We start from the raw sequence: 27,011 nt of genomic DNA, 5'->3' as shown, positions 1-27,011 counted from the left end.
ACATTCCCCTTGTCTAATAGGATGAAAGTGCACTGAAAAAGGTTAAATGGGTTAAAATATTACTCAAAGATGCAAACATTAGGAAATAGCCTTAACCTTGTTTGTCACAATGCATATGCATAATGTGACCAGCCTTATCTTTTGGAAGCAGCGTCAGAACCAAATGCCTGTGATTTGGTTTACGTGCTCACTCCTCTCTGCTTGATCCCTGCCTGTCCCAGACAAGAATGATGTATTTGTCATCTTGAAGTGGCACTGAGTGTGTGTCCTGGTACTTCAGAAACTAAATTATGTATTTTAATTTCTATTAAGGTAAGAATGAGACAAGTCAGAACGTAGATTATAAAAGGTTTTTAGAAGCAAGTGGAAAGAGAGGAGTTGTAGTAAGTAGAACTACAGTCAGCTATTTCATGGATCATCAGCAGGAGCTGAAACTAAGATGACATATAAAATACACCTCTATATTATTTTGTTTAAATGTTGCCTGACAGTAAGAGTATTTCAAGTTATGGTAAGAGAATAATAGACTTGTTAGTCATCTGTTGGTAAAAGAATGGTGAGAATTTGAGCATCATGGTTTCTTTTACTAGATTGCCTTAGTGGCTACATGCAGTGCACACTTACTTTGATAAGGTGGTGTGCAGACTCAGAGCTGGGTGTGTAGCATTGGTGTGCAGGGACAAAATTTATGCTGATTTTTCCACTATTTTCCTTAGCATGCTTGAGACATACATCAGGAGACCTTGAAATCTCACTTCATCCTAGTGTAGAGGGAATCCTTTTTTCTGTTTTTGATAAAGCAAGTCTTTGGAAACAAACAAAGTACTTGAAGATGAGTGGCTGGAACCCTCTTGAAGTTCAAACAAAGGGAGTCCTTGGGTAGCTTGTGATTGCTATAAAATGGAACTGTCATGTGTTTCCTTAAATTTGAAGAATGTCCAGAACCTTAGGTCAGAATTCAATCGTTTTAACGTAATTGAGGCCGCCTTTCTACTTCATTTATACTTCGTACATTTGTTGGTCTGAAAGGACTGTATTGAGAACTTCTGGTGTGTTTCTTATTTTTTCTGTAAATGGTCTTAGACAACCTTTCAGATGTTCCAGCCGTAAAGTGAAGAGAATGCTGCTATTAACTCAAGTGAATATACTTAAGGAAATTTATGGGGAGACAGCTTTAAAGCATGCAATTTTCATTTGTCCAAATTCATCGATGTATAGGTGAATCAAGTTTGATAGTGGAATTCTCTACCAGTTGCAAGTAGAAAAGCAATACAGTTTTTTAAATGTGGAAGTTAAAGGTTTCATTGGGAAGCTGGTTTTGTGTTCAAATATTTAACAGTGTGGGTTTTGGGGAAGTCACAGGAGAAGCCTTGCTGCCTCAAAGCAGTTTGCCTACTGCAAAACCTACAGTGTTCAGTCAATTCTAATACTTCTTATTATGTTTAGATGTAACCACATTCCTAAAATAAAAGCATGTACTTGCAAATTTGAGGCCTAGGTTTATAATTTACTGCATCAATATTTTAATCCATGCCTAATTAAATGTCCCAGATATTCCACTTAGATAGCAAGGGTTTTCTTCCTTCAAAATATTATTTTTGTTCAGTATGGAGAATATTAAGTTCAGTAGTGAAAGAAGCTGCAGTATGAGATTATTGCTTCAAAATTATATGTCGTCACTGTAGGCTCTGTGTAATTCCTCTTCGAGAGGGGTATATTAAAATAGTTTTGTTTCCTGAAGAACTACATTCTTTCACAATGAAGAAGTGACAACTCTTGTGATTACATGTACTGTACAAAATGTAATGTTGTGCTATAACTACACAGTGATAACTGCTGTGATCACATGTAGTAGATGTAGTCGCAATTCTAAAATCTGGAAAGTTATAATTAACAATTTTCTTGGGGGGGAGAGGGTTATTGGATTGATATGTGTGTGTGTATATATATGGATACATTGATTATAGGGTTGAGGATTATATTCCAGCTGTAATAAAATTTCAGTAAGAAAGCACGTGTAAATCAGTATATTGCTTCTACTTCTATTTCTCTTTCAAGTTTAGTTGAAATTGAATGTTTCTAATATTTTTTCAACTTTTTTTTTTTCTTTTTTGTCCTATGTAGGCACTGTTAGCTTTGGGCATCAGTCAGTCTGCAAGGACACCTGACCCTAGTCATCCGTAAGCTTTTGGAGTAAATAATGGTTTCAGTAATCATATATAGGAGTAAGATGAGTTCTTTGTGCATCAACTTATCCTTTTTAAATGTGCCATTTCATACTGATCAGAAATGCAGTGTTTCTGCTTTTATGGTAGAAAAAAGTAAGAATGCTGATTTCTGCCAAACTGCAGGAGTTTTAGCTTCAGTGGTTTGATGCATGTTATATTTCATGATTTTTGTTGTGGTGTGTTTTTTGATGTGTACTATTTTAATTGGCTTTATTCCTTCAAGTTATTCTGGTCTCATCTGCCTCTTCCAATGGATAACTTAAAGGAATAGATTTTTTCTTTTGTAGATATTGCTCATGTGAACAGCAACATTTTTTTTAAATAAAACTAAAAAAAATCATTCCTGTCAGCTATTTTCAACAAAGTGCTTTTCTGCAAGGAAGTTACTTGTGTTGTAAGGAGATGTGTTTGACTTAAAGTACTGTTTTTATCTTAGTAACAGGGGTTTTAATTCTATATTCTTACAGCATCATGAACATTACAAGCTGTAGTCTCCATGATATTTCCTTGGTCTTAAAATGCTTTACGCTTCACATATTTGGGCAAGTTATTATTTCTGCAAGCAATAGTTCATTATATGCCTGATTTACAGAATTAGTTAAGATTTATCTTCATTAAGAGCTCTACAGGTAATTTGAAAAATGTGTTTTTCAAGTTTGTGTTTCAAATTTGTCTTAAATTTGTCAAAATATTATTTGCATCTCCTTCCACTCAAGTTTTTCACATCTTCCTTAGTGTTTGTCTTTCAAACTATTGCTTTTTAAATGTTACCGAAGGAATATTCTGTTTGTAGTAGCAGTTAATATCAGAAAAAAAATAAAGGTACACTTTAGAGGGAAGAGGTGAAGTAATATTACTCATAAAGACTGCAAATGTTGAAGGTTTGCAGTTAACTGTACTACCCAAAGATTTTGCAAGTTTTCTTCTCTTTACATTAATACCAAAACAAAAATGTAGGCTAGCTGCATATATTTTTTTTATAGTCACAAAAAACATTAATCTCCACACAAGAGCTAGTACTGCTGTGTAAAAAGTTTATTTAAAAAGGAAATAAATATCAATGCTTGATTTCTTTGTATGTATTAGATACTATTTTTCAAATACCTTTTTTTTCATGTTTTATGTTGGATTTAGCACCTGTATCATAAATAGACATGCAGTCTTGATAATCTAAGACATGTAAAAAAAAAAAAAATATCAGGGAAAAAACTTGTAGATATGTCTGCAGAGATAGAGTAGCTTATTGTCCTAAATAATTTTCTTTGTTTTCATCTAGGTATGGTTTCACAAACATGCGCTATATTGCTTCCCTGATTAGTGGGGTGGGCATTTTCATGATGGGTGCAGGACTTTCTTGGTATCACGGGATCATGGGTTTACTCCACCCTCATCCTATAGAATCTCTTCTCTGGGTAAGCTAATCTTGTTTTGTTATTGTACTTTATTGTACAGTGTACTTGACACTGCTGACTTAATAGAAAATAATAATACCATCTGAAATTCACTTCCTGAGTCAGTTTGAATCCTAACACAATTAACTTAAACCATCCTTAATGACAATGTTTTGAAGACAAAAAAATCTTGTTACATTTTAGCTATTCTTTAAACCCTTTATCTTCCCTTTTCACCTTTTTCTATTTTACATTATATTGCATAATTCAAATATTGGTGGTTGTTTGTTTGGTTTTGGATCATTTGTTTCTGTTTATAGTGTGTAATGTTGTTCTGGAATTGCTGCATTTTGCCAGTCTGTGGTGATGTACAAATATAGATATAACAGTAACTGAGAGGTGTTCTTGTTTTTCTTCCATACAGGCATATTGCATTTTAGCAGGGTCATTGGTATCTGAAGGAGGTATGTAGTTCCAAGAAATATTTTTATTTCAGTATTCTTAAATCTCTGAGGGTATGCTGTGAATAATTACAGTAACAATTAGTCCTTGCTTACACAACAGTAAAGTTTTAAGCTTTGTTGGTGACAATTGTGGTGAACAAAAGAAGTGGGATAACTTTCCTTATCAAACTTATCTAATCAGAAGTTGAAGAATGCATTATGTGAGTGCCTATGTAGAATGCCTTTTTGGCATTTAACTATCAGTGTATGTAACTGTTGTTGATTTTTTTGAGGAAATGTATGTAGAAAAGAAGGCTACTTTCTGATTTGTCAAAGTATCAGTTTTCTTCATGATTTATTGCTATAATACAAAGAAAAGATTCCTCCCTTTCAAAATGAAAACAAGCTGTGTTTTTTTCTTTTTTTGCCTCTAACCATTTTCAACTACTACATTGGTGTTGTTTCAGCTACCCTTCTTGTTGCTATAAATGAAATCCGCAGGAGTGCTCGAGCCAAGGGTCTGTCATTTTATCAATATGGTATGTGTCATTATAGCAGTAAGGTATGTGGTTATTTAAAACAGAATCTATTTACTAGTAGCTGCTTTATAATGGAAACATTTTTGTCTCTTCTTCCTTCCTGATTCCCCTTGTTTTACTGATCTATTTTCTCTATTCTAGTAACAAATACATTTTACAAATTAGGTGAAAACCTGTTGATTTAAGTAGCGCTAATTAAATATTTTTACTGAAGAACTTCTATTTTTTTGGATAAATGCTGCTTTACATTTTTCAAATGTTTTGGAGAAGCTTCCATAATTGTTTCCATAATTTGCACAGGGTTTGCTCTTTGTACTTATGAATGCTTTCAAGTGTGAGCACACATAAAAATTCAGTTTACAACTATATACTTACAGATTATTTTTTTTTAATTTGATAGTATTAATATTGCTTATAAAGTACTGTGCACAATGTAGTAAAGCTAAGACTTCCAAAGCAATGTAATTTTTTTTGTTTACACAGTTGTTCAGAGTCGTGATCCTAGTACCAATGTGGTGTTACTGGAGGATGCTGCAGCAGTTCTGAGTGTGGCTGTAGCTGCTACCTGTATGGGTCTGACTTCCTTAACAGGTGAAATTCTGCCTCAAACTGAGGCAAGCTGAATATTCTTAATGTGCATTATATGAACACAGATTATTTGGCTTATACTGGTTGACTCTAAATCTAGCTCTGCTCTTTTCCAGTACTTGCACTGTGTGGGCTTCCAGAGGTTTATGCTGTTCTCTGATCTGATTTCCAGTAGTTTGAATTTAAGATATATAAAATAAAAATATATATTTTTTTTCATGTCAGTTATTGATGGGATTAAACCTGAAAGAGTACTTGCATGTGAATGGAACTAGCTTCCTTTTGAGCTATTTTACTGGACAAGCTGAGAGATTTTAGAAGTATGTTTATTATAGTCACATATGTAAATGACTTAATGGTATTACATAATTTGAACTACCTTATTCAGTGGTATGCAGCCCCACATGCATGTGGGGAGAATTTCAGGAGGCAGTTTTTCCCTTCCTTTTGCTACATAGTGGTGTTAGCATTATCTTATTTAATAACTGTTCCTGAACAATTCTGGATAAACCAAATTGTGCAGGTTGGATGATCTGTAACTGATTCAAAGTCTGTCTTTACACAGTTAAATTGTATTAGATGGAAGATTGGTTATTTGCCTCTTTTGAGGCTTTGACTTCTTTTTTTAATATTTTTTAATGTCTTTTTGTGTTTGTGGCTTTCAATGAATTAGTTGCAAGTTTTTTTAAACAAAGACTTCTGTATAAAAATTAATTTCATCTCTAGTTTCCTTCAGAAAGTTAAAAAATACAGTACTCCTTTTACCAATCTGAATTTCAGTAAATACATGTTTAACATCCATTATGTAAATACTGTATTCCAGGAATGGTTAATAATTGCAAGCATTTGAGTTGGTAGGAAAAATCATGCAGGAAGTCTGTTCTGTCTTCCATCAAAGTAATGGCTATATAATTATTTTTATAAAACAATGTTGCTTTACTGATAAAAGAGCAAAGACTTTTAGTAGTGCTACTACCTGTGTTTAAATTTATAGAATTTTATGTTCATAAATTTAAGTCTATACCTGGAAACCCCAAAAAACTGAAGACTACTCATCAGTCCTGCAGGAGAAAGGAGAGTATAATGTTTTCTAGCTGAGTGAGAGGAGGTACTTGAGATCTTCTTAAGATAACTTTTTTCTTCTAAATTTGTGTCCCTCGGTAGTAAATAACTGCTAATACCTAAATCAAAACAAACAAAAAGCAAAACAAGACACTCAAACTGTAGTACTTTCAGTGTGAAATCTGAATTATCTGGAATGTTTTAGAAATGCTCTCAAACTAATTTGAGGTGTCTTGTTTAGGAAACCCATATTATGACAGCGTGGGGTCTCTAGGTGTTGGAACTTTGTTAGGAACTGTGTCAGCATTTCTTATCTACACTAACACTGAAGCCCTGCTGGGACGATCCATTCAGCCTGAACAGCTGCAGCGACTTACTGAATTACTGGAAAGTGATCCTGTAGTAAGGTGAGAATCTTTATAATTCAAAAACTCTACTAAGAACAGCAAAAAAATAGGAAAATAACATTTGAAAAAATAGTTCAAGCACTTACATAGGAGAAATCTGGTGAGATTGTTTTCAGTTTTCTATACTGGGATTTTTAGACTTAATTATTACTAACTTCTATGCTAAAAATGTAATAAGTGCATGCTCTTACCTCTCATACACTCCACAGCTGAAATGAAATTGCATATGTGTTCCAACAGCTACATTAATTACCAGAATTGTCGCATGACTTAATGAGGTCATGACAAATATAAAAGTAACTTCAAATACATGAAATGCAAACAGAAACGATGCCACAATGTTGCTTTCATAGCTTATAATACTTAAATGTTTTAATTCGATGTTACTGTTAACATTCAGTGTATGGGATTCTGTTACAGCTGGCAGTGAAGTGCTGCAGTAGTGTTCCAAGAGATTCTGCATGCTAGATGTTTACAGAATGAATTCAGTGCTAATTTCTCTTCCTTTGGATATCTGTAATTTGAAATAACAAACTTATAGCTCATCGTAATTCTGAAATCCTCTTTAAATGCTTTTAAGGAGCTGTTTTAGATTACTTTAACGTTATTAACCTTAATTTAGAAGCAAAAACATTTTTGTTTTCTTCTTAATCTTTAGTCAGAAATGTATTTCCAAGTAAATTGTCCACAGTATTTTAGTTCTTTTTATTATTATTATTTGTGGTCATTCCCAAGTTATGGGGGGGGGATGACACACAACATGACGACATGAAAATTAGCTTCTTTCAATTGTTCCTGAATTTCATATCCAAAGTACACAGATTGTTGGCTCTTTCTTGTCCCAAGCTGGAATCTTGAAATCTTTCCTGTCCCAGACACCACTTACGTTATACTCAGTTTTTTAGGCAGCTATAACTTATGAACAGAGCAGATTTAGTTCATCTCCTTGATGAAAGCATTTTTATAACAGAAATTAACTTAATTTTAAAGAAGCACATAGGATAATAACAAAGTGAAGACTTAGTAAGGAACTGACTATACCTGAGTTTTCAATGCAATCCTTCTTTTTGCAGTTGCTTCTTCTCATAACAGTCCTCTCGTTCTTTGAGAGAGGGTTTGCAATCTTTAATGTTTCTGCAAGATATGAAGAGGATATATGTGAAGGAGAATTGTTTAGTATTCATCAGAAGATATTTTAGATCCAAATTGACCAAAGGATCCAGAAGCTCTGATTTTTATTTCCCCATGCCATCACCATTCATAATCTACTATTCTGTCAATAGATTGTCTGAACATCATGTTCCACTACTAATTATAAATTATTTGACTCATCAGACAGTACTAACTGCTGTAGTACTAAAATAAATGATCTCTCTTGCTAATCTTTTTTCAGCTAAAACTTGAATTTTTTTTTTTTTACAGAGTTTGTTTGACAAGACCTACATTTACTAAAGCCTTAATGACTGATATTAATGCTGTTAATATATATTTTTTTTCCACCTTTTTCACTATTTTGCCTTTGGTTGTCAGGTGAAATTGTCTTTAATGAAATGGATTGTCTTATTTGTAATTCTTAAATTTTTGCACAGTGTTAATCTTTTTTTTTCCCACTCTCAGTAGTGTTGCAAGATGAAAAATTAATTGGCTTTCACAGTTATTCCTAGTTCTTCTGACTGTCAAATACAAGTTACAGAGCCTGATGAATTAGAAACATTTTTTTTCTTTTAAATGTCCAGTATGCTTGTTGGTTACTAAGAGAAGTGTTTTTACTAGTTTATTGTTCAGCTTTTTTCAGATTAAGATGATGATGCTTATTACATGTTTCTTCCTACTCGGTATCATTAGTAGCAATTCTGTCATTTCCATCTAGTAGAAGGCTTGTTTCCAGGTTATCTTTTGTTTCTGCTATCCTTACAAACCAAGTTTTATTTTCTTTTGATTTTATCACCAACAGCGATTGCCTTTTTCCATTCCTGTCGGTTTCCTGGACAATTTGTTTCTGTTTTTTAAACTCATTTATTTCCCATTTCTTTTCCTTTTGCTTAATAATTTCTAGCTGTAGCCCTTAATTTGTGAACTAGAATGGTCTTTCACAGTTATTCTTGGCTACAAAATTACTTGATTTTATTTTTTGCTACATGAACATTCCATTTGTAACTCTTGTTCACAAATTTTTGGTGCCTATACCTTTGTGTTGAGTTTAACTGAAACGTTAGGAGGTTAAGCTTTTGGAACTGTGAGATAAAATATATGACTTGGTACAGACTGTCCTCATCCTGTTTTTATGGAATGTAATCATGGGCCCCTAGGCGTCAACTATTTTTGGTGACAGTTTCATCCTCAACTTTAATTAATTGTAAAAACTATTAGGTAATCGTGCTACTGTTCTGTTGTAAAATCTTTTTTTTTTTTTTTTTTTTTTTTAAACACGAAAAATTACTACTGATGGCTCAAAACTCATAAATTGAACTTCTTGACAATAGTCAAGTGTGGAACTTGCTTTTTTCCTTAGTTGAGTTCACAGCATGTTCTAGCCACCCACAAGCTTTGTAACTTAAGCTTTAGCTGGTATGCTTGTATTTGGAATTGTGATTTTCTCCCCTTGACTTATGGTCTTATCTTCCCTGGGCAGGTTATGAGTAGGTAGATTTTTTTCTGCATTTACAGAATATGCATCATTCCACTGAATTCTGTTACCAAGTTATCATCTAATTAGGGTCTGACAGATCTTTTATCTTCTTTCTTAGCTCTTGATGTATCTTCAACATTTTTTAATCTCATGGATTTGAATTCCCTTCAATAACCCTCATTGAAACACATCTGTTACCTTAAATACCCTCTTGTATGAGAAGATGGTTTGATGCAAGTTAAGTTAACTCCAGTTAATATCGTTTTGATTTGGTAGCGTCCCACAGTATTGCTGTACAAATTTGATTGGAGCTGGAAATTCTTTATTGCTACCAGTACGCTGATAGTACTTCTAATCTGCTTAAATATTTGCTATGATTTTTTTCGCTGTGTCTATATTTAGTTCATTCTATTTCTTTTTTTTTTTTTTTTTTAAAGTTCTTGACACACAAAGAAATAGAATTAGAGTATTATAAGAGAATTTCCACGAACACTTTCTGTAACTGATCATCATAAACTTTGGCCTCCTGTTCTCTGTTGGCTGCTCTCTGTAGGGAGAAACAGGCTACTTCAGAAATACTTGCCTTCTGCTTTCTCCCTGCACCTCTTGTGAAGTTATTTCTAATTTATAAGCATTCAGATGGGAAGCAACCTTTCTGGTTGGGAAGAGAAAATTTGCTTAAGAGAAAAGGGCATGCTAATTCTAAAGATGCTGTGAAATTGCACAATTTAGTAAAACAAATGGGAAAAAAATAGTACTTCCTATCATGTGAGCTTTATTGCTTTGTCTAAATGTTACGTTAGAATTTAAAAATTTACGATTGAATTTTTCTGTCAATAAAACATTCACGAGAACTTTGTCTGCAGTTGACCTCAGATATTTGTTTTGCTCTTTTGCCTCAGAAATGTTGGAATAAAGAATTTCAAAATTTTGAAACTTGTAAAAATGAGTTCCAAATACAATATCCACAACTTTTTCATATATTAAGTATATAGGAAATAGGAATAATAAGAATGGGAAATTCTCCAAATCATATCTTTACAGACTGTGTAGTTATCTAGGAAAGGACGCTTTTGGAATTGCAATGAGTACTTCCAATATCTGGCAATGTATCATTTTTCTTTATGTCAGAATTGAGGATACTTGAAAATTTTTCAGTAGTTGTATGTATTTTTTTCATTGCAGAATAAATTATGTTCTAGAGTAGGAGAAGGCAAAACAAGAACAAAAAAACCCTGCGTAGTAGCAAATAAGTTGAACTTAAAAGCTTGTTTTTCAAATACTACTAATCTAGTTCTGAATCTACCTTGCTTCTTGTAGTCTGTCTCTTATTGTAGTGAGCCCTTCAAGGATGTGGGATATTTGTGTTGGTGTAGCTGGTATCTGTGGAAGAGGTGCAACTGATTAAATAAATATAAAGTATTTAATGGAAATGTGTGGTAACAAAATGAGGATACGTTAGTCAAAGGCAGTGACCTTTTTAAAATTAATTGATCATGTTACTGTATCAATATTGTTAACGCCAGAAGTCAAACTAGCTAGTTATTTACTTAGTGGTGTTCTACTTTTCTTTAAAAACTCTGCGTTTCAGAGCAATTCATGATGTGAAAGCCACAGACATGGGAATGAGCAAAGTGAGATTCAAGGCAGAAGTAGACTTTGATGGGCGGGTCGTTACTCGTTCTTACCTGGAAAAACAAGACATTGAACAGCTGCTACAGGTATGTTTAAACAAAATGATTTTGTTACCTCCAGCATTTGATTTTGCTTTCTAACTTCAAGTATGTTTTAAAAAAAGTTTTTTCAAGACTTGAAAATGACTTCTTCATTTTGAAGGTTTGTAGATGTCTTTACTTTGTGTTAATGTGTTCCGAACACTGCATCTGCACACAGAATCGTGTTAATGTGCTGCTGAAATAGAGCCATTATAGAAACAAGCTTAGTGAGGGCTGGGTAGGAAGAAGGGCAGATTTTTAATTCAGCTTTTCACTAGAAAATGCAGACTTATCTAAAATCATGTTATTAAGAACATAGTTCATCAAATAAGTATTTATTAAGTTGCAAGAACTCTGGTTAAAACTAGAAGCCTGTCACATGAGAATAAGCGTCTGTTTTGGCAGAGGCATTCACTTTGGGTGCTGAAGATGCAGTTACAGTTTACAGGTCCTGCCATTCAGACTGGGCTTGAGTATGGATTGCTTGCATCACATGACTTAGCATTTTGACAGCATTAAACATCTGTGTCTGTCTCCGAATCTAGAGTAGTTCAGAGAAGTTTTTTTTTAATCCCTCTGTTCAATACAGAAATGCAAAACCCCTCTCAGTTGAATTTTACTTGGCAAAGCTATGAAGTTTGAAGTAAAGAATGATTTGTCTAAACTACAGAGAGTTTTAAGTAGGCAAAATGTTTTTGCTTATCCATCTGTTTTCACTGGTAGCAATTTCTTATACGCATCTGTATGCGTAGCTGTAAGATTTTTCTTTGCTACCCTTTCAAAATGAAGATTAGATGTCTACATATTATGTCTGTCCATTAAACACGACTTAGCAGTTATCTGAATTTACATTTAATTGCTGCAAATTTTTAAGCCATTAGTCAGTGTGTGAGTTTATAAAAAGCACCACCCTTTAATAATAATAAAAGATGTATATTATATAGTGCAATATGTGATTTGTGTGTGGATTGGATTTCAATTTAATATGTTTTTGGAAGGAAGTGTGCTATTAAGTTTGTGTAACTGGGGCAATGCAGGTTTGCTTGATTTTTTTTTTTTTAAATTGTTGAGTCCCAGTTCCTTTGCGTCCTTGCTAATTTTTGTTCTTTACCCACTATTCCCTTCCCTTGCGTAGAACCTTCACTGTTTCTTTTCTTGGGTTGGTTCTAGATTGACAACTGCTTCATATACAGGTCATTGTAGCTCCATGTAGTAACCCTGTGTTGGTTGTCAAGCCAACATTGAAGAAAAGCCCCTTTCAGCAGGACTCCATCATTCATAGTCAAGGGCAGACATAGTGCTTGCCTTTTGGTGTGCATTTTTGTTTTTTAAATAACTGGCTTATCCTGTATTGCTACCAACACTGCTTATTCTAAAGGTGTGAAATCTATGAGTTGAAGTGCTGTCATTCAGGTTAATCTCATTTATTTTGCTTGTTAGACTTGCCCTTGTCTTAGTCATACATTAGTGTGGTTGGGGGACATTTTTTAAGCTCATTCAAGTACATTATTAGTCTTTTCAGTTTTAGAGTAATGGGACAGAAGAGAAATTGATGTTGTTTTGTAGTTGTATGCACAAGACAAATTGTCTATTTGATTATTATCAGTCTATTACCAATAACGTATTCGTCCTGCATTGCAGCTGTATCATCTAACTGGTGACAAAGATATTAGAGGGCATAGGGTGGCTTCTGGCCGGCTTGGTTCTTGGTGTGAGAACTGTAAGGAAAGCTTATGATAACATGGTGATACCTTCTTTGGTGCTTCTGATGTCTGTTTTTTTGGGAGATGAGGAGTGGATGTAGCCTCCTGTCTTTCTTAACCTTATTCTTTCAGTTTGTTATGCACTTGGTCTCCTAGTCTTAGTTCTTACCAACTGTCTTTGAGGGTTTTTTTACATTGTTGAGGAGCAGTATTTACATCATCATTCACAGTAATGGTGGATTTTAAGATGAATTGATCACGTGGTACTCAGAATAAGTATTTTCCCCTCCTCCCCCTTTCTCACCTTCTCAATGTCTTAAATTTGATTTCTTGCTAGGAAATTCAGCAAGTGAAGACCCTTGAAGAGTTAGAAGCATTCATGCTTAAGCATGGTGAGAATATCATTGACACACTGGGAGCTGAAGTAGACAGACTTGAGAAAGACCTAAAGGTAAAAATTAGCTACTTAATAGGAAATGTTTAAAATATATCAGAGTATGCAATACCATTGGTTCTATTTCTTGTGATTGTGTTTGTAAACATAAGAGGGAAAAAGGTTGATGATCTTAATGCCAATTTTCTTGTGGTTTCACTAAGTAAATTCTGAACAGCAGCAAACCCTTTGCCTTTGATCTGTTTTGCATTTTGGTCAATTTTATACTGTTGCATAACACAGTTTCCATGAAATGAGAACTCACAGTGCTTCTGTAAATGCTAGGGTATTCTCAGTGTCAGGTTATTTACATGCTGTTGAATTTTGTTTTGGTTCTAAAGTAGCAATTTTTTTTCAATTTAATTTTTTTTAACATGGTACTTAGCATGTAGTCAAAACTGGTATCACCATTTCAGTGCTCTAATTACTCAATGGCTTTTGCTGATGTTGAAGCAGCACAGTGCTTACTGCTTTTAAAAGCCTGTCATTACTTCTTATCATTATGTTTTTTTGTTATACAATTTAAATATCCTTTGATTGATGTAACAAATGATTATTGCTATTTTTAATTGTTTATTTATTTCATGGCTGTTAATTACACCTTTTCTGGTGTGAATATAGAACTGTAAGTATACTGATTGCCAGACAAATACAGTCCTGTTATGACTCTCTTTTCTCTTCATGGGGAGACATTGCTCAAGAGTATGTCCATCCTTGCCTATAATTTTTGATAAATATTCTAGTTTCAGTTTATTTCCCTAGAGTGGTGCTGTTTATAAATCAAAATGTTTTCGAGTGTAATTGCATCAGCAGATCCAGTTCCTCATGGTTTTTGAGCAGCAGGCTCATAACTAATTATTTTATTAACATGAATACTACTTTTTGGTATAGTCAGGGATTTCAGTGATTATGTTGCCGTTGAATATGCTTTACTGAATACACAAGTCATACTCACAGGCTGGATGAGTTTGAAGTAGGTGACTCTCAATAAACCTGTCATAGATTGTATAGTTCATGTAGTGATGATAACATCTCTACCCCATCAGAGAATGCATATTTCTTAATGGAAATAATATTTTAAATCTTTATAAATAGATCCAATGGCATTCAACAGAATGCCATTTCAGAAGTTATCCATTATTCAGGAAAGTGCCTGTTAAACACATGCATATGACTTTAAGAAAGTTTTATTTGGACAGTTTTACATAAAAGTAATTGCCTTTTTAAAATCAAAAGAGCTGTTTAATACTATATAAAGCATAAGAGCTAATTCAGTGGTGAAATTAAAGAGTATTTGTCAAATAAAAAGATGACTTAGTCTTCAAAATTGCTATAACAAAAGCTGTGTTTGTTGAAGTTATTCTTATTTCAAAATAGTCCAGAGATTACAAGAAAAAGGGATTTGTTATGCATTTGCCAATATTATATGAGGAATTGATTATTTGTATCCATGTGCAAAAATGTTTGAATATTTTCAATTAAAAACATATTTTTTAATTTCAGCAACGAAATCCTGATGTTCGTCATGTGGATTTGGAGATACTATAGACTTGACAGAAGAAATCTTTATGTTGATACCATTTTTGAAGAAATCACGTAAATGGCTGAAAAGCTTCTGAAATTGCAGTGACCTCAGCACCATACCTTGCTTACTTTAGCTGTAGGCTTCCTGGGCTGTTAGCACTGCTTCTGTTTCTGGAAGAGCATTAGAGTTGCAGACAACAAATTCCATGGCAAAATCAATTTGAAAAGCTACTTGACTTAAAGTCCACTGGAGAATCTGTCTGAGCATATTTACTGCAATTCAGAACTTCAGACTTGAGGGTTAGTTAGGCAAATAAAACTGCCTGAAAATATACAATATACATTTAGTTTTTCAATTTGTGTCCCTTTGCAGTCAGTTTGCACTTGTTTAGTTTCTTTCAAGATATCATTAAAGGTTCTTGGGAGATATTAAGATTAGCTAGGAAGAGTTTGTTCCAGTGGAACCTGCCAACCTTAAACTAATTGTTATATTTCAACTGTGTGATTGTTTCACAGTTCTTCTTTTCTATGAGATAAATTCTTTCAAACAGGCGCTGGCCTTCTCTTAAGTACCATGACCTGGAATCTTTTTGCCACCATTGTGATTACCAACAGCACTTCAGAAAAATCAAGTTTTTCTCCTCGGTGGTGTCAGCTTTATGTGGTTAGCCAGAGTATGTTGAGTTACTGTGAAGAAATTACTGTGTAGAGACTTCAGTGAATTTCCTCTGTTTAATTTTTTTCCTACTTTTACACTTGTTCTCCTTTTTGTAAATATCTTCAGATGTAATCTGGGAGATATTTATGGTAGTGTTTATTAAAAGTTACCTGGCTTTTTTTTTTTTTTTTTTTTTGCTTTTTATACTTTTAATAGGTGGTATTGCCAGAAATGGTCATTGCTAGAAGATGTAAGAAATGTATTTGGAATTAATAACAGTCAAAACTGTGTTAGAAATATTTATAATTAAACAAATGAATACATTGTATTTTTATTTATTTACCTGTAGGCATTATCCATTATCTGAATTCTAAACTGCTTACTTTGTGTTTTTTAAGAATTGACCCTACTTGTCTGGGAAAGGAAAAGAATTTTCAGTGGTCCTCAACAATCCAGAGATAAGTGCCTAGAATTTATAACTCTGAAACTTGCAATTCTAGCACTATACAAGATCAGCTTCAGGGCTTTCTGCAGCGGGCACCCAAGTCATACCAGATTCTTTGAGAACCAGTCATTTAATAGAAGCTATGGTCGTGCACGTTGAAATATAAGTGAAATAACTACATATAAGTAACTCTGAGGAAAATCCTTTATGCACTTTAAAACCTTTCAGTAAAATGAAAATTGCTGATGAGTGAGAGGTGGTAATAAGAACTTCCTAGTGACTCCTCTGCTGAGTAATGACTGACTGGCTGAGAGAAGAAATGCTGACATGAAACACAAGTCATCAAAAATAATTTATTAAGATTAAATTATAAGCATTGCAGCAAATAATAATTGTGGAGACCAGTATGTCCAGATTTCACTAAAAGCTTTTTAGACTTTTTTTTGGTATTAAATATAATTTACCAGAGAATTATAAAAATTGAAAGTAGCATGCCTTTTGACAACTGAAAAGCACTTTGCATGCTGGCCATTTTAGGTAGAATAACATTCCAGAGTTTATTTAAAGATGGGACTTCACATGTGGTGACTGTGGATCTCTTTGGTATCCTTGCCCATAGTTCCTATTCACCAGTGGCTTATTTGTAGTGTATTGGTTTATTGTGGCTGATCCAGAAGGCATCATTTGCCTCTTTTCCCCTATTGTAGAATTAGTATATTTAAGCCTGATGATTAAAAATGCTTTTAGTAAAAGAGTTCAAAGGTAATCTGCAAGTGTACTGTATCAAGTAAATATTACTTTAAATTTTAAAGCAATTATGTTTTCAGTCATTTACCTTACATTTTACATCATTTATCTATCTCCTTGCACCTCCATGTGAACTTCATCTCAAGTCATTATGCAGTGTGCTGATGTTAGTCTTATTCATGAAGAGCACTGGAATCTGATAAATGCATAACCTCTTTCCTACTGCCTAGAATATCTACGTGGATTTTGAATTTGAATAAACACTTAACAATTGTTATTGCGGAAATGTTAAAAACTGAAAGAGGAGTAGAATTGGGAAAACCTTCTTAGTGTGGGGCGATAGTCAATGTGATATAAATGGTTTGTATGCGGGTGTCAGCGATGCCAACAGGATACAAATTTCATAAAGTCTGCCCTGTTGCAGGGCAGAAATTTCACAAAGTTAGTAAACATTGTAAAGATACTGAAGTGTTCCAATATCTTTTTAAAGAGGAGGCATGAGTATATCTTTACAGGACCTCTGCTCCAACAGCCTATAAAAATGTTCTCTTACTCGTCAGAGATGTAATTCACATGAATTCTCATCCTAATTTCCTTACCTGAGTCAGAAGTATACTCACCTACATACCTTTTGTTCACATTCCAATAAAAAATTTAGATCTTTCTCTCCCGATTACATTCTTGATTATGTCATTGCAATATGTTAAATTTAAGAACCTAGAACTTGGGTTTGGATACATAATTAATTGTGTAGTTTGAGGACCTGTTTCCATTTTTAAAACTGATCTGGATGGTGGTGTACCCCAAAAAGGCTGGATGACTGTTTTTGGCAGTTCCTTTTAAGCTTGCCTGTCTTGCAGTTGGGTGAAAATATTGATTTATTGAGCCTGTCAGATTGGAAAGGCAAGGTAATTCCAAGTTGTTACATTTTAATATGTATTATAATCTATAGATTGCTTCTAAAAGTTTTGACATTTTTACTATTTTTTTTTCCTTAAAGCTTGAGGTGATGTGGGTCCATACTTAGTTTACTTTTGTTTTAGTGTTTTGGAGGAAAATATTCAAATAATCCGTTTACCTGATAGAATCCTCAGAATTGAAGAAAAATTGTAAAGTCTGAAGGAGTGGATTTTTTCTTCATCGCAAATACAATTGCATGATGATCCTTTAAGACTGATTTAAAGGTGTGTAGTTAAGGAAAAGGAGTGAGGGTTAGCTAACTGCAGTTATATTCTAGGAAATATTTCAATAAAAAATTAGTATGTTAAAATAATTATTTTTGTAGACTGGCATTACAGGTGTTATTTTTTCAAATTGTGTTCAAAGTACTACCGCCCTTTGCTTATTTGTTGTCATATATCATAATTCTGTAAAAATTATGCTTTTAGTATAAAAATTGTTTAAGTGTTTCAATATACTGAGTGATCATAACATATTTTAAGTCAAAGTTGGCTGGACACTAGTAATATGCTTTCCTACACTCTGTAAGATAAAGATAAAATTCTGAAGTGATTATATTTGCCCCCATGAGTCAATTTCAAGCCTAAATTGTTTATAAACTTTGGAATTCAGTACTTCATGTGGTCCCACCCCTCTGACTTTCTAAAGCATTTGTTAAGCCTGTGGTGCTAGTAAATCCTTTAGTGTGCTACAGAGTGTGTTACAGAGACTGCTTTGGGTTCTGGTCTAGGAGGAGCAGGGACTTGGGGAACAGGAGAACATGTTTTAAAAGACATGCTGCATCCTTTTTCTGCTGTGGTTTGTGCTCAAAATGAAGGTTTTTTAGCCCATGCTTTTCTCAGTCCTTGAATTCCTACTTTTTTTTTTTTTTCTTATTTAATCTCTTACTTGGAAAGGAGGAAGCCATAACATGGAGCTTATGTCTTAATAGCAGGGCTAAATTCTACCCTTGGTCTCTGGATTTTTGTACTGGCTTCTTGTTCGTTGGTAGTTTACAGTAGTGATCACTGTTCTGAAAGCTTCAAATCATGCTAGCCAAAACTACTGGCGTTCTCTGATCCTGGTAGGTGATGCTTTTTCAACTGTATCTAGAGATCTGATTTTTGTTGGTCTCCCTTCGACAAGGGGAGAGAACAGGGAAGAGTTTTAGATTTGTTTTGTCTACGTAATACACTGATTGCAATTCTATGTCCTCCTTATTTGTTATCACTTTAGCTGACTTCTATTTTCTGCTTAACAAAGAAAAAATTATACATTATGAAAGTCCCTCTATTAGTGATGAGTGCATCAAATATGGCTTTCCTGCAAAGAGTTTTTAGGCTTTTGTGTATCAAAAGGAGTGCTGCAATTTTCAAAAATTCTCAATTAAGTAATCCTTGTGCTAAAGATGATCTAGATGCGTTTCTCACAAAAGAATTCACAGAAGCATATTGTCTAAGACTTGAAAGAAAAGTATTTCATTTGGTCGTCATGTTCTTAAGGCACTTTGGCTTGGCAGAATAGGACAATTGATTAATATTGACTCCTGCACCAGAGCCGAACTTCTGTGCATACCTAAGGGCTTACACTGCAGAAGTGGGTGTAAAATGAAAATGCACGTTTTTCCTAGCTTAAATATTGTGCTGCTTCTGTTCTTAGTGTTAGCTCTGAATAGAGAGAACAACTAACATCTATCTCTTCCGCAGTTTGCCTGCTTAATGTAAATGAGAAGTTGAGATGTACCAAACAGATTTTTTGTAGAGGGGTTGTCTAGCTTTAGTCTTTTTTTTCCTTTCTTGTCAGTGAGACAGAAATAATTAAGATCAAAAGAAGACTGTAGCTGCCTTGCATATAAAAAGAAATAGGAATCCAGGCTTTCAAGCACAATAGTCTGATTTCTGGAAGACGTTCTGAGGAAAATAAAAACTGCCATGTGGTTGTTTGGGCTGTAGAAACTGCAGTCAATCAGTCTGGGTTTTCAGGCTGAAGCAAAAGAATAGAAACTATAACAAAATGTGTGGTAAAAAGGAAAGAATGAAAGGAAGGAAAAACCTAAGGTGTTGAGTGTTGGGAATAGGGATATATCAATACAATCTAGAAAATGTGGCCAGAGGTAAGAAATGATGTTTGGAGAGGGGAGGAGCAATACAAAATAACGTTTGAACAGAATGCCTAGAACAGAATTTCTTTTTTTTTTTTTTTTTTTTTAAACAGTATTAAGAGAATTGAGTAATTTCCCCCCACCCCCTACTGTAGTGAAAACTTGTCTTTCTGTAGTGAAATTCAGTGACTCAGTTTATCCGTTGCCTAATCTGGTATTCAGTCTTGCAAATGTGCACCTGTTTGCCCTCTGAAAACTGAAGGGTAAGGGCATAATCTCAGTCTGGATCTTTGTTGAGGAAGTGTGTGTTTGGTGAGTGGAGGTTGAGGAATTTTAATTGTGGAAGTGGTAGCTGGAGTGAATTAAAGAGGAAACGAATTGCTTCTTTCAGCCAAAAAGGATTGAAAAAACATACAGAAGTACAGAAAAATGGGTGGAGTACTGTAAGGACTACAGCATTGTTGCAGTGGATTACAACTGTTACTGAACGTTAGTCTGTATTATCAGGTTGCTTAAGTGTCTCTGGATAAGCAAGATTTCCAGTTAAATCATGACATTGTGGGAAGGAATTAAAGAGAAATTTCAATGTGTAATGTAAAGAAGACATACATTTTATAAGATACCACAGAAAATGAAAAATAGGTATGGAGAAAATCATCCTTCTACATTACACTCGGTTCTTAAGGACAATTTCTTTTCTTTTCTTCTTTTTTTTTTTTTTCTGTGTAAATGAAAAGCACCAATTAAAATAGAAGGTCTTGGTTACTTTTTAGAAGTGTTACACTAACAGTAAGCCTGGTCATATTTTTGTATTATCGGTGTTTGTGGTTCTGTTATGGGGACAAGGGGTCTGTTAAAGTAGTGGAATACAGCTCTACACTCACTTAATCTAAGATAAGTTTGATTATTGTAACCTAAATTTAGACTGTATTTAAACCATTTGAGGTTTTGACCAACTGCTTCAAATCTGAAGACAGAAAAAAAAAAAAAGCTATGTTGTATAAATGATGTAATATAAAGCTTTTTGGTAAGATTCTCTTCAAAATAAAGACTGGAAAAGGATGTGAGATGAAGTACCTGAAAAATGTCTAAAGTATTTGGAAAGCTTTTTGGCTATTGCCAAAACTATTAAATCTGAAAGCCAACGGTGGGGGTATTCACTGGTGGCAGAGCTTTCAAAGGGCAATCTCAAAACTGAAATGTGTTTTTCCATGCAGCCTTTTAATCAAATGTATTTTCTACCCCACTTCTTCCCCCTTCCGATGCTTTATGGTGTATTGGCTTTCTCATTCTGTCTTGGTTACTTCAGATTAGTATGGAGAAGTCAGTTTGATTTGTGAGATGTAGATATTTAAGTATTTCGCTGCATATGTTTTCTCCTGTAATTATAATTGAATTTGGTACATCTTGTAAAATGTCTGGAAGCTGTAATTATTCAGTAAAATGTTACATAGCTGGTAAAGGTTGTGCTCTGTTAATTTAAGCTATTTTATGTGTGTTTGGAAGGTAAACAAAGACACTGGCTTTAGGCAGTTGATGGCGACTTGCCATGTGTCTGAATTCGAAGTGCACAGAGCAGCATTTTATGGATGCAAAACAAAGGTTATATCCATCTATTTTTACTTGTTAAATTGCCTTTGTGTGGTGTGGAGAGTGTGTGTCATTGAATACTGCGTGCTCCATGAGCGAGCAACCTGCCTAGGGTAACCAAGCGGTATGTATTAATGCTCTGTACTTCAGTGGCAACTGAATCCTTTCCACCTGACCCCCAAAGAGTGAAACTCCTTCCCCAGTAGAGTTGATTCTTGGTGCCTGTGTCAGATGCCCACTGGTGCCATCTCCAATCCGAACCTCCAGTCCTGGCTCAGAGAGACGGCTTGTTCATCCGTGTATAGATAGCCAAGTGTTTCAAATTGCTTCAAGAGGTTGGGTTTATGTATTAGACTTGTGTATTAACAATAATTTCACAATACCAGCAAAGCTGTCCAAGCTGCTTAAGAAAATGCCAGATATCGTTCACTTGAAATTGGTTAATTAGAAGTTAGCTTAGAGAGGATTTAATATAGTGACTGGTTCACTGAAGTGCCTCTTCATCATTAATGCTGACAAAATCGAGTGGTCTGTCTGGTTATGGAAAAAAAAAAAACATTTCTAACTGGGCTGAAATAAAACCTGGACGTGGTTATAGAAGGAAATATACAAATGCAAGAAGCCTGGGTGATAAAGTGGAGAAACTTGGAAGAAGGCAGAATATCTGTCCATATGGGGTTAGACATCAGAATTAAGTTGGTCAAGCACAGTATTTCAGGAAAAATAAGTTGTTCTTCATTTGAAACTTCGATTAATCAAGTTCAGATTGTTACAAGAGCCATGTTCTTCAATACATGGAGATAATCATAGAATCATGAAGGTTGGAAAAGACCTCCAAGAGTCTCTGGTCCAGCTGTCCCCGTACCACCTCTATCACCCATTAAACCATATCCCTAGTGCTTCAGACACCAGTTTTCTGCATTCAAAAAGAAATCAGGTTAGGGTATGATTTGTCACCCCAGCACAGATCATTATTGGGAGTGTTCCTGAGTTGTGTTCCTTTAAAAAAAAAAAAATCCCTCCTTCAGTTAGTTCAATAAATAGTCCTCTTGGCTCTTAGAGTTACACATCTTGCAAGAAAACTCTTTGGGTTTTCACTCAGGTTACTGCTACAGGGCATTTTTGTCAGGTTTAATTAGAATTTTTTGTTGTATTACTGACCCTGTTCCCAGATGGGAACTAAATTTAATGTTAACTTTTGTAATGGGTAACTACTTTGAGTCATTAGCAAGCCTGTTTCCTTCTACTTTTCTACAGACTGCCTTGGTAGTGGCAATTACATCTGCTAGAGTGGGAGGGTTTAAAGTGTCTTTGATAACAAAGGGTCCCCCCTCCACCAAAATTATGTGAAGATTTTTTTTTCTGTTGACTCAGGTAATTAATCTGTAGCTACTTGTTTATTTCTTCCTTTATATATCCGCAGTAGGAGCTGCTTTTATGCACCTCAGGTGTTGATGAGTCTTCGGAGAAGTTTTTATATTCATGGGGCAGGTCACTGAGATCTGCCGACTACTCCCTGGGACTCTGTGCTGCAACAGGGACCATTTCTCCCTGGACGGATTTTCATACATGAACTTGTTAGGAGCTGACCAAGACAGATCTTTCGATTTAACTAGGCGAGACCACGGTGAAGGCAGCATCTTAAGGACTTGTTTGGAGAGAGGCCACCCTCTCCCTCAAAACCCTGTCTTGCTCACTGCTCGTCTGCCTGCATGGCATACACAGCCAGAATTTTTCCCCCTGCTTTAGAAGAAGGATTTGCCTCCAGATGAAGCTCCTTGTGAGGTGAATGAAATGTGGGTCCAGTGCATGAGTGCTACAGGCCACACATAAAGAGAAGCTGACACTGAAACCACGAGTTCCTGTGTAACTGGGCTCCCAGGGGCTAGTTAAGCAATTTGAGACACCTTCTTTTAACAAAAATTTGTATAATGTGATTTTTATAATATTATAAAATGTTAAAAATGAGCATTTTTAATGCAAATGAAGTAAAACTTAAACTACTCCTTACCCATGAAATTTAACAGGTGACTTGGACCTTGGGAGGTCCCCTTCAGGGTTATCCCGGTACTTGAGCAAAGACATAAATAAGTGCCAGCAGCACTGGCTACACTCCTCTGACTGGACCAACCTTGTAACATGGCAAAAGCACAGCCAAATTATTGCTTAATTACAACTTTTCTAAGAGAAGTTCAGTGTGTGCATGTGTGTGTGTATATTGTTTTTCAGGGGGATCAGTGCTATACTGCATTTCTCAGGATCACCTGCACTTACCTGGACTGTGGCTTCGCAGCCCTATGACCTTAAAAATATCAGCCCAAGGGGTTAAACTTTTGCGATATCACAGGGAAACACCAGCACCATGATTTTGTACTGGAATTATCTGGCACCCTTCTCTAAGAGGAGGTACCAGCCTGCAGTTGGGCCTGTCGTGCTCTGCTGAGTGGACGTGTGCTGCTGTACAGGCCATAATTTCTCTGCAAATCATCTGGAGTTGGGATTTTCTCAACTGGTTAAGAGAACAGGAGATGTTTGCCCAGCACTAAATTTTGAATTAAAATGGGATTGAAACTTCACTGCTTGAAAATCCAGGTCTTAAGGCAGCAAATGGGTACTTTCTATGAGTGCTCTATCTGACCATCAATAAATAAATGTTGTCATGTTTTGAGGCAGGAATGATTTATATGATATTCATACTTGAATTCTTCATAATCTTCCCCTGCGCTTGCCAGCACTTCATACCAAACAAGCATTTAATGAAAAAGACCACTGCTCTAGCCCTTTGTATAAATCTAAATGTAAAGCAAATCCATACTTAGAGCCCTTTGTATAAATCCAAATGTAAAGCAAATTTATACTTAGAGCCGACTGTGGCCGCTGCCACGCTGACGTACCAGTGTGCATGGAGAAAGAGACAGACAGGTTAACCAGAGACCAACTTTTATTGTGCATTGTTAATGCAACAGAACAAATGGAACTGGAGGTATGTAGTAATAAAACCAATATTCAAATTAGGATTAACACCTGAAATAGTAAACTGTAGGTAACAAATGTCTTTATAATTAAAAAATATTGACTGTTTAAAAAATTCTCTAAGATTTTTATATTTTTTAAAAGAAATGTGTGTTGCCACATAGAAAACAATTCACACATCCTATAGAAATTGTCACAAAAACCTTACTAGTCTATATTACACTATGCACTTTTTTGTACAATATCTGGTAAAGGTCTATCCCTAACCTGTACTTACTCTACACAGTACAATCATCATTAGAAAGTATTCATAGAATTAACTACACCATAACAATAAAAATATCGGGATTAATGGTTTTTTAATCACAGTTTCTCCACAAATATTTGTCATAGAAAATATAGCGAAGGCATGTTGGCACAGATGGGCGTGCGGTACTGCTACACAAAGTTTGAGAGAAGGCAGATACATAAATGACAGTAAGATTAAAGAGTATGGAAGGATAAGACAAGGATCTATCCTCCTGGGACTTGCTGGAGTGACATGACAGATAGCAGCTTCCTTCTGCTGCCAGCCTGCCGCCTGCATCCGCATCCAGCTCAGAGGAGGGATGTGCTGACTTACAAAGCACAGTGCTTAAATATGGATATCTCGCTGTGCGAGGGCTTACAGGCTATCTATTATTTCGGGTCCCGTAGCGTTATACCTAACATCTTGTGGATACATAGATGCTTCGATCTGCATGGATTCATAATGCCTCGTGAATAAGCTAATTGGAACAAGTAGTTGTGAAAGGGTTTGTAAACGAAAGGGGTGGGTGAGGAGTCAAGTGGCCATGATGGCAGTTAAAAACAAGAGAGATGCTGCTGTGGTCTATTATTGTTAAAAAAACAAGCATGAACAAAAAAAGAGATGAGCTCCTGTCTTCTGATGCCTGTCTGTGACTACTATTCATGTCACCAGTGATTGCACAGAAGCAGCTGAGGGCAAAATTTTGTTCATAAAGAACGGTCCAAACCTGCCAAGCCATTTCTAGTGCTAAAGTGGCTTTCAGGATGAAACTATACATTTGGTTATTTTGCACAATATGAGAGCACAGGATTGTGAGCGGTACCAGGACGCTGGTTACACTTCTTACACTAAAAATAAAGCTAGACTTACAAGTTATTTGCAAAATCTTTAGGTTATTAAGTGAGAGAGGTCTGTCCAGTCCAGTAACTCTGTTCTGCAACTATTAAAAATGAAGCATCTGTGTTTTTAATCTCATATGCTTAACCATTTGAAAGGAACCATCACAATGTTTACAAAAATACAGCATGATACATATCGCTGTGGACAAATTTACAGCATAATGTTGACTCGCACGCTCTGACATGTTTTACCAAGTAGTTCTGGCAAGTGTCACCACATTAAACATATACCAGCAAGACTTACACCATCTGAGCAATGTAACATCTTCTATTATAGTTCTCTTAAAAAAAAAAAGTGTTAAGTTCAACACGGAAAAGCTACTAAAGGATATCTGTACTGTGACATTTTTATACACCGAATGTCTTCCCCCTCAGCCACCACACATCACTGACTGGTCAAAGAGAGTCGCCTCCTGCCTGCACGAGGGATGCTGCCCCAACCCCCTTGGCCCGGGAAGGAGCAGTGTGACCAAACTGCTTGTTCTCTGATAAATTGGTTTGTCTGGGTCAAATAAGTGCCTTTCGACCCCCTTTTAAAAATTAGCAAAATGAAAACGAGCTGAGAGGTACTGGGCATTTAAGGGCCTAAAGCATATCCTGACTGAGCGTGGCTCCGTCTGCTGTGGTTGGAGTTGCGTGCCGTTCATGGCAGCAGGCAAAGGGGAGGCAGACAGCAGGGAGAAATGATGGTGTGGGTAAGCTGGCATTTGAGAGGCTGCCCCAGTCCTTCATCCATGGTCAGGCACGGGCTGGGTGCTTCCCCCCCTGCCCAGTGTGCGGGGAGGAGGTCGGGAAGGAGAGGAGGATGGCGGAAGGAGCAATTAGTAGCTTCTCTAACAGTGTGCATGGGGCAGGGAGGAAAGCTGGGGAGCATGAGATACACGTTCAGCAGAATCAACACTGATGAGGTAGCACTAAAGGTGATCGCAAGCGGAGTGGATTTTCTTTCCCAAAACCAGTGCCCTGTCCCTGCCGGCCGGGGAGCGTTGCCTCAAGGAGAGCTGGGCCAGGTGGTTGTGGCGAACACCAGCACCAGCCTGAGCAACTGGCCAGGGCACAGAGATCGAAACACCCTGACGCTGAAAGGAAAGGGTATTGTTTCTTTGGCATTACGTATTTCTGGAGTGCGTCAATTTGGAGGGACAAGGGACTCCCAAGCCTTTGAAAGTAAATGTTTTTAATGGATGGACTATTTTTCTGTTGAGCTGGCATCTGCTTCCCATGTTGCACTCTGCTGTAAATTGGCTTCTGCTCTAACACACGTCCTTTTTTACAGCTTAGTCTGGGTCCCAGGTTTACTTTTCTTACAACAAAATGATAAATTAGGCTTTTCTAACTCAACCCCTCCCTGAATGCACCACTGAGCATCTGACTATTGAGACCAGCACATTGCCTCATCTATTTCAAAGAATGGATATAAAACACAAATGAAAGCAAAAACAAGAAAAGGCAATTTAAAACCTCTAAAGCTACATAATATGGCTGCAGAATAACAACAGACAAAGCAAAACCTGTCTTCTGAAATGGCGATTTGTTTTTAGCAATCTTTTTTTTAATGAAAACTGTCATGATCAACTCTAATCCCTTAGAAATCTAGATAAATATAGTGTCTATCCGATACACAAAGCAATTTTTATCTATTAGAAGTGCCTGTTATTGTTCTGGGTCTTTGAAGGATTCTGTTGCTGATGAGTGCTGATGTTTTATC

At 35.7% G+C, this 27,011-nt stretch overlaps 1 protein-coding gene across 1 annotated transcript in view; it reads left to right on the top strand.

Moving 5' to 3' along the window:
• Positions 1–20,288, top strand: part of SLC30A9 (solute carrier family 30 member 9) — a 36,932-nt gene extending 16,644 nt beyond the window's left edge. Inside the window, exons 10-18 of the mRNA XM_084286098.1 lie at positions 2,125–2,180; positions 3,505–3,640; positions 4,044–4,083; positions 4,530–4,601; positions 5,085–5,192; positions 6,493–6,658; positions 10,879–11,008; positions 13,043–13,156; positions 14,642–20,288. Coding sequence (XP_084142224.1) covers positions 2,125–2,180; positions 3,505–3,640; positions 4,044–4,083; positions 4,530–4,601; positions 5,085–5,192; positions 6,493–6,658; positions 10,879–11,008; positions 13,043–13,156; positions 14,642–14,686 — 867 coding nt within the window. The 3' untranslated portion in view covers positions 14,687–20,288. The remainder of the gene's footprint in view (positions 1–2,124; positions 2,181–3,504; positions 3,641–4,043; positions 4,084–4,529; positions 4,602–5,084; positions 5,193–6,492; positions 6,659–10,878; positions 11,009–13,042; positions 13,157–14,641) is intronic.
• Positions 20,289–27,011: the final 6,723 nt, after the last annotated feature.

Source organism: Netta rufina (genome assembly GCF_964035555.1).
Source record: "Netta rufina genome assembly, chromosome: 4".
Lineage (NCBI taxonomy): Eukaryota > Metazoa > Chordata > Aves > Anseriformes > Anatidae > Netta > Netta rufina.
The sequence above is the reverse complement of the archived record's forward strand: the minus strand, read 5'-3'. Positions and strand labels throughout refer to the sequence as shown.